General features: G+C 30.5%; 2 protein-coding genes across 5 annotated transcripts; one reads left to right on the top strand and one right to left on the bottom strand.

The window, feature by feature from the left end:
- Positions 1–109: 109 nt before the first annotated feature.
- Tango11 (transport and golgi organization 11) lies at positions 110–2,596 on the bottom strand. 2 transcript variants are annotated; one of them, XM_078182431.1, is made up of 5 exons: positions 2,508–2,596; positions 1,797–2,027; positions 1,593–1,687; positions 1,285–1,439; positions 110–1,216 (listed from the first exon to the last, which is right to left on the bottom strand). In XM_078182431.1, the coding sequence occupies exons 2-5, from the start codon at positions 2,020–2,022 to the stop codon at positions 1,006–1,008; spliced, it is 687 nt and encodes a 228-aa protein (XP_078038557.1). In that variant the 5' UTR covers positions 2,023–2,027; positions 2,508–2,596; the 3' UTR covers positions 110–1,005. The 2 variants fall into 2 exon arrangements, with proteins under 2 accessions (XP_078038557.1, XP_078038558.1); XM_078182432.1 differs by lacking the exon at positions 2,508–2,596 and adding an exon at positions 2,306–2,368.
- Positions 2,597–2,963: 367 nt separating this feature from the next.
- Positions 2,964–10,700, top strand: Dnapol-alpha180 (DNA polymerase alpha catalytic subunit). Of its 3 annotated transcripts, XM_078184362.1 has the most exons (22): positions 2,964–3,005; positions 3,109–3,436; positions 3,665–3,865; positions 3,953–4,259; positions 4,340–4,646; positions 4,722–5,135; positions 5,204–5,569; positions 5,642–5,846; positions 5,916–6,184; positions 6,280–6,396; positions 6,466–6,649; positions 6,726–6,863; positions 6,924–7,099; positions 7,162–7,402; positions 7,470–7,609; positions 7,680–7,885; positions 7,955–8,216; positions 8,293–8,467; positions 8,541–8,710; positions 8,793–9,038; positions 10,030–10,105; positions 10,180–10,700. In XM_078184362.1, exons 2-22 carry the CDS (start codon positions 3,421–3,423, stop codon positions 10,380–10,382), a joined length of 4,419 nt encoding a protein of 1,472 aa, XP_078040488.1. In that variant the 5' UTR covers positions 2,964–3,005; positions 3,109–3,420; the 3' UTR covers positions 10,383–10,700. The 3 variants fall into 3 exon arrangements, with proteins under 3 accessions (XP_078040488.1, XP_078040489.1, XP_078040490.1); XM_078184363.1 differs by lacking the exon at positions 10,030–10,105 and having other exon boundaries at positions 10,180–10,260; XM_078184364.1 differs by lacking the exons at positions 10,030–10,105; positions 10,180–10,700 and having other exon boundaries at positions 8,821–9,020.
- Positions 10,701–10,862: the final 162 nt, after the last annotated feature.

Raw genomic sequence — 10,862 nt, 5'->3', positions numbered from 1 at the left:
TATAAATTCATTCATGAGGATATTATTATTAAAAATACATCTAACAAAAAAGTTTTGCAAATTATTAATATGTTATACATTTATATTAATAAATGAATGTTAGTGTTGTTCTCATGCTTTATTTATTCCATAAATCTAAAAATATGTACCTATGTTTGAAAAGACTTTAAACAAAACACGATATAAATGTTAGCAATTTCATTAGGACTAAAATATAAATATAACTGTCATACGTTTATTCTTTATTTTCCTTAAGATTATTTAGACGTATTATATAAATGTACAGTCATTGATATCATGGCCACAAATCATGTTTAACTTAGTAAATAATATTTTCAATGTTTCTAATAGTAAATTTTAACAATTTAGTCAATACATCATTATCTTATTATATACATAGAAATTTTTTAAAATAATCAAAGTGATTAGAATGAAAATAGATTTTAAGTTCATACAATAATAGTAACTAGCATCTCACAACATCATTTCTCTTACTTTTGCAAATTTACACTTTTCTATTATACCTGATATATCATATCTAATACTTTTGTATATTCTCAGTTTATTATCGCTAAACAATAACACTCACATTAAATGAATCTTTAACGTAATCATGCGAGGAATTCATGTGCTACATCTTATTTGAAAATGCAAATCACATTTTACAAATATGTTCTTTAAATGTTGGTATTTAATTATTTTAAAAAAATCCGTATTGTATATATTCAACTTTTTATATGTGTATTAAATCGAGGGATCAAAAAGTAATAAATGTTGTGCTTCATAAACTAGATATTAAAGTTTTGTTTTTATACTTTGATGTTGAATATATACAATACGTTCGTTTCGAACGTCTTCACAATTTTGTATATCCGTGGTAAAGATTTTTTGGTTATCAGTTTTCTCTTGCTGCAAGACTATCTTGCTGGGCATCCTGTACTTATGTGGATTAGTAGTCCACTTACTATACAAGATGCAAGAGGTCTCCATTTTCGTCACATAAATTTAATTTCTAGTTAACCAAGAGAAAGCTTTAAGAATTAAGTACGTTAATGTTAACGCATATAAAATTTTATCTCTTTGCTGACGTTGCAGCATGTCCAGCTCGATAGCCATAACGCGACGATTTAATTTGCCCACTTGTCGACGTAAATGTTGCACCTCTTCACTGGGTGGAATAGAAACATTGAGTGTACTATATGAAGGCGTCTGTTCTCTGTAAGAAAATCATGTAGATATATCTGTAAGAATGCAATTTATAAAGTTTATGAAGTATATTTATACCTGGCATGTCTAGCGACTACATCTGTTTCTACAGTATATGGTACACGAGATCTAGATGATGCAGAATCTTTAACTTCGGTAATATACGAAGTTCGTTCGTCTTCATCAACTGCTGGGAAGTAGTGATTATCCAATGTTAAAATTCTTGGTGGAGTCTATCAATAATACAGAAGTGTATTCATTAAATTGAAAATCGTAAAAATTGAATGTATTACCATAAAAAAAATTTATCAATATGCTGAAAGATATTAAAAGATAATTCATGTAAAAATTTATTGACATTCTAAAATTTTATAAACATTGTATACCTGTACTCTGACCATGCCTTGGTCAGTAGGTAATACAGCATTTTCCAATGCAATTTCTCTTGGCAGAGCCTTTGTTCCAATGTGTTGCTCTTGTCCTATATAATTTCAAAGTAAAGTGAAATGTTAAATCAATAAAATTATATATTAATTATGTTATGTTATATTTTAGAGTTAAAATTAAATATTTTAAAGTTATATACTTACCAACAACTAAAATTCTTTCTGGAACATGCATATCATATTTATCTGCAGCAACTACTTGATTCCAAGCAGAGCCATTTGTTCCATTTATGTCTTCATCTGTATAGTCACCACTCACACGAATAGTTTTTGGTACACGCATCCTTTTATTTAAGTCCAAAGCAAAATTGGGATCATAAAAATTGTCAGCTTCTCCATTAAATACGGTAGGACTATGTGTTTTTGACATTGTAACTAAAAAATAAAAAAACATAAATTGTAATTGCAGTTTTCATAAATATAAATTTACTTCAACTAAATGAATTCTACGAATTTGTGAAAATCTAACGGTTACTTAAAAAAATATTTTTAATTTTGTACGAATCACGAGAAATAAATTTTAAATATGTACTACGAATGGAATTATCATCGTTTATTAAAATTCTACAGAGAAAAGTGAAGGCTTAAAATCAGGCTATTAAATTAATGATGATCAATAAAACGAATTTGGAAAAACTATAACAAATATGTACTTAATTTTAAGCCACGGTAAATATCGTAATAGTAATATGTAGTCGGTTATAATGACGACACAAAAGAACACCCAATGTAATTCTTGCGTAACGAAATCGAACCACAATGAAGTGAAACATGAATTATATTTACGTATCATGTTTGTAATATCAAACGAACATGAATATTAAACGCATATTTATTTTAAATTCAAAGAATTACCTTCGAACAGCTTGCTTGAGCTTGTCGATTGTTGAACACAAACTTGTTCTATGAAGTTAGCGACATAATACAAGATGTAAAGTTATTGAGATCATGTTTCTCGAAAATAATCGATAGGGAAGGTATCGATTTAAACAAAATTCCCGCCAAAAGTACATATGTGTATGTATACAGAGCTTGGATTAACTGCACACGACAGAGACAGAGCATTTTCAGAACTCCTTTGAAATGTGCTGCAGAGTGGCATCTTCTAATCATATATGCGAGATCTTTCTCTGTCATGTGTAGTTAATTCCGTGCCTTGGTGTATAAGATAGTTTAGTATAGTAATAGGCCTTACTTCAAGCCGCGGTTTTGATTCGTTATAGAAATCGCGAATCGATATAGAAATTTCCTTTGCTCTAATTAATTGACGGTTCATTGATGAGGCAGAATCCACTGTAGATTGAATGTGCAATAAAATAGTGGGTTATTTAGGAAGTAAAAAAACATGTAAGAGTAGGTCCCATTATTATATTAGTATCGGTGTAGAGTAGAGCTCTCTGGCGTTTGAACCGTTTTTGGAATTTTCGTTTAAGGCCAGTGTGTCCAATGGTGTTAGGGATTCTACTTGGAAACTGCTCTAAGTGTCAAAGAGGAGATCTCAAAGATAGGATTGGACAATTGATATGGATTTCCATTGGCAAATCTATTGGTACCATCCAATCCCATTTGTGATGGGTAATTCTCCCACTCCTACTTTTCTGGTAGTAATTCATAAAGCGGGTAAACATCTCTGAGAACTTTGGTGTAGAGCAATTTCAAATTTCAACTGCTATTGAAGCACACTGAAGTTTCAAGTATCCGGTAAAAGGAAAGATTCTTTATAATAAGTTATAAAACTGTAAGCAATAATAATTTATTGTGAATAAATATGAGTGACATGCAATGTAAGTATTTATACAAATTATCCACGTGTTTATAAATTTCTAGTTAAATGTTACAGGATAGATGTCTGAATTACCATGTCTGAATATCAATTTATATATAATATTTTTCTTTTCCTATACGTTTTTACTCCGAGTGCCCAAAACTTAGGACAGGCATGGTAATTGCGATATCTACCATATTTTAAATATAAATTTAGAGTACACTGGATTATTTAACAAATTATTTAGCACCTTCAACGAGTAGATCAAAACGTCAGAAGATTGATAAAACAGGTAGACAATCAGCCTTTGAAAAATTAAAACAGTTGAAAGGTAGTAAACATAAATACGAGGTTGATCAGCTAGAAAATGTATACGATGAAGTTGATGAAAAAGAATATAGTCGAACTGTAGTGAGCAGGCAGAATGATGATTGGATCATTGATGATGGTAATAACTTTGTTTATTATGTAGTGCTAGGTAACTGAGAATTCAAATTCTCCATAAATAATCAGAATAATTCGTTTTATGCTATAGGGGAAAGTGGTTATATTGAAGATGGCAGAGAAATTTTTGATGATGATTTGGATAATGAAAGTATACAAGAAGCAAGAAAACAAAAAGTTTCTGGTCCAAGGAGAAACAAAAAGGAAGATATTAAGAAAAAGGGATCGATTCAAAACATGTTGATGAATATGCCGACTAAAAAGAAAGTTGATGTTGAAATCAATGATGATAATATTTTAGGAGATTTAATGTCAGAATTAAAACAAACTACTTCACCGAAAAAGCCAGAAACAAGAACAATTAGAAATAAATTTTGTACTACTTCGAAAGAGAATAAGTAATTAATTTTTTTTTTATACATATACAGGTTGTCTTATGACTTTCTGTCTGAAATTCCTATTGTTAAAACAATTTCAGATCTACTGAAATAGGACAGAAACAAGAATCCACTTTTGAACAAAACAAAATGCAGTTTAATAATAATGATGATGATGATATTGCGATGTTTGATGCAGTTAGAAAGACAGATATAAATAAACAAATTGAGTCAAATATTCAGTTGAAAAATAATAATAGTCAAAACATTATTGATGATAGAAAGAGTAATGAATCGCAAACAGTTTTTAAAGTATCAGATACAGAATTGAAAAATAGTGTTATTGAAAAAAGTAGTAGTCAAGTAATAGAAGACGAAAGTGAAGATCTTAGTCAATTTGTTGGAGATGTAAGTTATTATATTACTCGATATTTAATATTTTGAAACAAATCACAAGTTTAATAGTTATTATTTTTGTTATAGTTTTGTAATTCAGATTTTGAAAATGAATGTACAAATAACATTGAAACTTTAAGTTCATCTACCAATTTGGAAAACTATAAATCAGAGTCTCAAGTAAAGAATCACGATATTGAAAAAGATATGTTTGAGTCCATAGATTTTAGCAAAGTATTAGACACTGAGTTTTCAACACAAACGGAAAATGTTGAAGTTTCAGTAGATTCTACAGAATTGCCTTTACCGTTAACAACTAATGCAAACAAAGAAGAGGTGTTCAGATTTTATTGGTGGGATGCATATGAAGATCCGTATAAACAACCTGGTGTTGTATACTTATTCGGAAAGGTCTTTGTACCATCTATAAAGACATATTGCTCCTGCTGTTTAACAGTTAAAAATATTCCTCGAAGAATTTATCTTCTTCCTAGAGTGCATGTATGGTCAAATATTTATCAAGCTTGTTTTTCCCTTATTAAATACGCTATAACGATTGTAAATTTTAGATAAAATCTCCCAAGGATTCTAATGAAGAACCAAAATTGAATTCAATGGAAGACGTTTATAAAGAATTTAATCAGTTTGCAAATAAGTCAGGAATAAAAGAATTTCGTTGCAGCACAGTTACAAAACATTATGCTTTTGAGCAGGAAGATACTCCAGTAGTGTCTGAATATTTGGAAGTGAGATATTCAGCACAATATCCGGCCATGCCTTCTGATTATACTGGTTCGTCGATAGAACGCATTTTTGGGACAACAGTAAATCCTTTGGAACTACTTATAATAGAAAGAAATATTAAAGGACCCTGTTGGTTGGATGTGAAATGTCCATTACCAACTGGTGTACAGACTAGCTGGTGTAAAATAAAGGTATTATAATTTAATTTCTAGATTTGAATTATTATCAAGTTTTAAAGCTCAACAAGTTGTGTAACACAACAGGTGAATTGTATGAAGATGGAGAACATATCACTTTGTTCAGAGACACAACCTATACCACCATTAGTAATAATGACTTTAAATGTACGGTCGTCACTTAATTCTAAATCTCAACAAAATGAAATAGTTATGGTTGCAATATTAATACATCATAAATTTCATGTCGATAAAGAACCACCTAAACCACCATTTCAACAACATATCTGCTGTACGTTAATTCACATTACTTAAATTTTAATATTGTCTTGGATGTTCAATATCATGTATTTTATTTTAGTAATCACACATCCGCGCGATACTCCTTGGCCGCGTCAAGCACGCGAAATGCTCTCGAAGATTTCATACACCAAAGTAATAAAATTTGATACTGAAGTGGATCTGCTTGAAGAATTGCTAAAAATAGTGAACACAGCAGATTCAGATTTATTAATTGGATATGATTGCGGTTTTCAATTAGATATATTAATGCACAGAATATTTACTCTAAAAATTTCAAATTGGAGTAGACTTGGAAAGCTAAAGCGCTCCATGCCTCCTTTGTTTAAGGTATACGTTTTACTGTAAAGTTCTGATTTCGTGACAATATTATATTTATTAGAACTTAATCTATATGCAAAAATACTTAGAAGAACAAATTTTAGGGAAAAATAAATATGAATCAGGCACTTGCTGGTCGTCCTATGTGTGATATACAAGTTTCAGCTAAGGAATTGAATCTGAAAGTTAGAAGTTACGATCTCCAATCTCTCTGTACAGCGGTAAATATTTCATAAATGCTTATTTAATATTTATTAGAGGAGAAATTAAATTTATATTTGATACCATAGGTTTTAAAGAAAAAGGAAAATGAATGCAAAGAAATAAAACCTGGCGAATGTGGATCATTTTACGCCACAACAAGTAAAATAGATAATTTAATTAAAATAACATTAACAGAGGCATTGTATATTCTATCTATCGTAATTGAACTTAACGTTCTCCCACTTGCATTACAAATTACATGTATAGCTGGTATGTATAATGGTAATGAAGCCTTATATGAAATGTATTTGTTTTTTCAATAAAAAATGTTTTTACTTGTTCACAGGCAATATTTTATCAAGAACATTAACTGCAGGACGTGCAGAAAGAAATGAATATTTGTTACTACATGCTTTTCACTTGAAAAATTATGTAACCCCAGATAAACGAGTTACGAAAAAGGGAAAGAATACGGAACACAATGGTATAAATTTTTAATGCATTCTATTTTATTTAAATACGACTAATACTGAATCATCTTTAGAAAATACTGGCAAGAAGAAAGCAGCTTATACTGGAGGTTTAGTTCTTGATCCAAAAAAAGGATTTTATGATAAATTGATATTATTGATGGACTTTAATTCGTTGTATCCCAGTATAATCCAGGAGTACAATTTGTGTTTCGCTACTGTCCCTGGTGCTGCATATGCTGATATCGGGGTAAATATATTCATTATCATTTACGAAATGTTCAGTCTTAATCTGAATAAATGTGCTTGTAGGATTTAGTTATTCCCGAATCAAATCTAGAGCCTGGAGTAATTCCAACAGAAATTCGCAAATTGGTTGAGAGTAGAGTGGAAGTGAAAAAATTAATGAAAGCACCAAATAACTCCCCTGAGTTGAAAATGCAATATAATATTAGGCAGTTAGCTTTGAAACTGACAGCTAATTCTATGTATGGTTGTTTAGGTGCAACTCATTGTAGATTTTATGCTAAAGGACTTGCTGCTCTGGTAACAGGTATAATTTGAAATAAATTTGATTGTTCCACTATTCCATACATACTAGATATAAAAACATCTTACAGCAAAAGGTCGAGAAATTTTACTACACACGAAAAATATTGTTGAAAAGTTAAATTATGAAGTTATATATGGAGATACAGACTCCATAATGATAAATACTAATTCGATAGAGTATGAAGAGGTTTTCTCTGTTGGTAGAAAGGTAAATATTTAATATTTGGCAAAATACTTGTATCAAAATAGTTACATTTATAGATAAAATGGCTTTCTAGATCAAACAAGAAGTGAACAAATTGTATAAACGAGTGGAATTAGATATTGATGGTGTGTTTCGTTATTTACTACTTCTACAGAAGAAGAAGTATGCTGCAGTTACAATGACAAAATTACCTAATGGGCAGATTGAATTAACGCAAGAACATAAGGGTTTGGATATTGTGAGAAGGGACTGGTGTCAACTTGCTTGTGATGTTGGAAAGTCAGTAATGGAATAACAAGAGAAATATTTTCTATCTTTCAATTACTAAACATTCTAAATACTTTACAGAAAAATCTTAGATCAATTACTTTCTGATCAATCTAACGAGAATCGGCTAGAACAGATTTTCCTGATGTTGCAAAATGTTGCGAAAAATGTTCGAGAAAATCAAGTTTCTTTATCATCGTTAGTTATTACAAAACAATTATCGAAAAATCCAAATGAATATCCAGATGCCAAGCAAGCTCATGTGCAAGTAGCTTTAAGATTAAATAAGGAAGGTGGTAGAATGTGGAAAGTTGGAGATACTGTGCCATACATCATATGTGATGTTCGTATAAATTAATATGCTTAAAGTTATACAGAATGTTTGATATTACACATCAATATTTTACCTTGCTACATAGGATGGAACGGAGAAGTCTGCAACTGACAGAGCATATCACATCGACGAGTACAAAAAGAGTAATTCCTTGAAAATTGATGTTAACTATTATTTACTAAGTCAAATATTTCCAATTGCATTGAGAATTTGTGAACCAATTGAAGGAATTGATGATGTTTTATTAGCTCAGAATTTGGGTAAAATTTGAATTTTAATATGTAAAATAAGTGATTGGACAAGTATGTTATAAAACAATATATTCTTATATAGGTTTGGAGAACATTTATAAATCTAAAAGAGTGATACACGAACAAGAAAACAATGATATACCATTATTAGTAAATGATGACCGATTTAGATTTTGTCTTCCATTGAAATTTAAATGTGCAGATGAAAAATGTCGATCCGAAATTTTAATAAAGGACGTTGTAATCGAAACAGTAAGTTTAAATGAAATTCTTTTCTATTTTAAAAGAATTTTTTTATTCAAACTAATGTTCATTAGAAAAAATTATTTTATAGCCTAACGGCATTCAATTATCACTCGTAGCATGTTCAAATCCAGAGTGCACGGTACAACCGTGGACATACGTATATGCTATACAAAATGCATTAACACTTGCTGTACGAGCCGCGATTACAGAATATTACGATGGTTGGTTAGAATGCGAAGATCCATTGTGTGCGGAAAGAACACGAACAATTCCATTAGGGTATCACGGAAAATATCCCTCTTGCAGGAAATGTGGTGCTGATTTGCACAAGGAGGTAAACTTAAAATTATTGAATGAATACTTCTTTATATCTTTCGTTTTTGTATATCTCATATACTTCTTTTTGTATATCTCAAATACTTCTTTCCTTCTATCAAATATTTTAATTATTTAAATACACTCCTTGCATTTTAGCTTAAGGATCTATAACAATACTGTACAACTTGTTCCCTATTTCTTCAAAACCTTTACATTCCCAAATGAGGGAAATAGATTCCTCCTCTGTTTTGCATAGCCTGCATTCGGTGGCTTTATATCCATTGCTCTTCTCTCTCCCTACGCTCCCACACCTTAGTCTTGCTCAAGTTTCTTTTTGCCACCCTGATATCCTACTATCTTCCCAGTACTCCTCTTGGCCTAATCCAAACTTCCACTCTTTGTACTCCCTACAAAACCTAGACTTCTCTATTTTCCCCCAATGTCTCTGCCATCCTTGCTCCTTCAGTACTCTTCCACATCTTAGTATGTTTTTTCTTACTTTATCTTCGTTTCTTCCATTCCACATTAGTTCTCGCGTTTCCTGGTCTCTCACTTCTTTAAATGCTTTCTCCACCTCTTTCATCCAATTCGTAGGGTTGCCATTCTTCCATCCCCTCAGGTTCTCCTTTAAACAAACCTTTGTTCACCTTTCTTCATTCATCTTCCATACTCTCATCATGTAATCTGCCGCCCTTCTTCTCGACTCAACCTGTAGGTCTACCCTTCCTGCCTCTGACTTCCATATGTAGTTCGGCGGCCTTTCACAATCCTGCCACCCACTTTCTCAATTTCCGCCCTTTTCCTCTACCCCAAAAATTTCAACCCCATACATTAGGGCAGATTTTCCCAGGGTATCCAACAGGAATAATCTCCTTTTCAGACTATTTATTCTCGCCCGCTTCAGTACCCCCCGTTCTATCAAATATATTAAAAATTATTTTACTATTATTATTATTTATTTAAAAATTATTTTACTATTATTTTATTTTAATTATCTTAATTTACAGTATTCAGAAACAAAACTGTATAATCAACAATGTTTTTATGTTCATTTATTTGACGTGAGTCAATCGAAGTATAAAAGTATGTATTCAAAAAATATGAATAATTAAAAATCCTTAGAAGGAACGTAAAAAGTGCTATTTATCTACTTTTAGATTTACTAGCTCAATATCCACAAGGTATGAGAGCAGCTTACGATTGTTTAAAAGAGGCAATGGAAAAGGTATTAAGACGAAATGCATTTTCTGTTGTATGCTTGAACACATTATTTGGAAGTATGAATGTACCACATGAATCATCAAATCAAAATACACCTATTATGGATATATATGATTCATCAGATGATGAACCCTATTAATCTTGATTGACGTGTAAGTTATAAATTTTAAATATTTCAATTCTAAAAATTAAATTAAAATTAGTGAAATTTTGCAACAAAAATTGAAGTCTGTGCGACAAAGAAACTCGTCGCTTAATAATCGAAACACGCGAGCGCGCGTATATTTCGAAAACTGTCGGAAATAATAAATTCAATTGAAATCGAAAAATTCAGGTGTTTTAGGTTTTTGTATATCTCATTCCGTAAATAGAATAAAATTTGATTAAGTTGTTAATTATTTATATTCATTACATTATATAATTACTAAGATATAATATTAATTATAGTTCTATCAATAACTAAAATTGTTAGCATTATATAAGTCAGTTAAATATAAAAACTATTTTAGGTAACGACTTTGAACATATACTTTATTTAAATGTTTGTACAGATACGAAGGAACATTTAAAATTAATTTATTTTTTATATTTGTATAGAAAATAAATAATGCGACATGCT

This window comes from Augochlora pura, chromosome 6 (genome assembly GCF_028453695.1).
Source record: "Augochlora pura isolate Apur16 chromosome 6, APUR_v2.2.1, whole genome shotgun sequence".
NCBI lineage: Eukaryota > Metazoa > Arthropoda > Insecta > Hymenoptera > Halictidae > Augochlora > Augochlora pura.
The sequence above is the reverse complement of the archived record's forward strand: the minus strand, read 5'-3'. Positions and strand labels throughout refer to the sequence as shown.

Bases quoted from the DNA above. Each gene is read 5' to 3' on its own strand.
- Tango11 (XM_078182431.1), bottom strand. From the start codon at position 2,022: ATGTCAAAAACACATAGTCCTACCGTATTTAATGGAGAAGCTGACAAT. The intron at 1,688-1,796 runs GTAAGTATATAA...GAAATTATATAG, and splicing joins AGAAAGAATTTTAGTTGTTG to GACAAGAGCAACACATTGGA. The intron at 1,217-1,284 runs GTATAAATATAC...ATTTTCTTACAG, and splicing joins GTAGTCGCTAGACATGCCAG to AGAACAGACGCCTTCATATA.
- Dnapol-alpha180 (XM_078184362.1), top strand. The intron at 7,886-7,954 runs GTCAGTAATGGA...AATACTTTACAG, and splicing joins CTTGCTTGTGATGTTGGAAA to AAAAATCTTAGATCAATTAC. The intron at 8,468-8,540 runs GTAAAATTTGAA...ATTCTTATATAG, and splicing joins TTTATTAGCTCAGAATTTGG to GTTTGGAGAACATTTATAAA.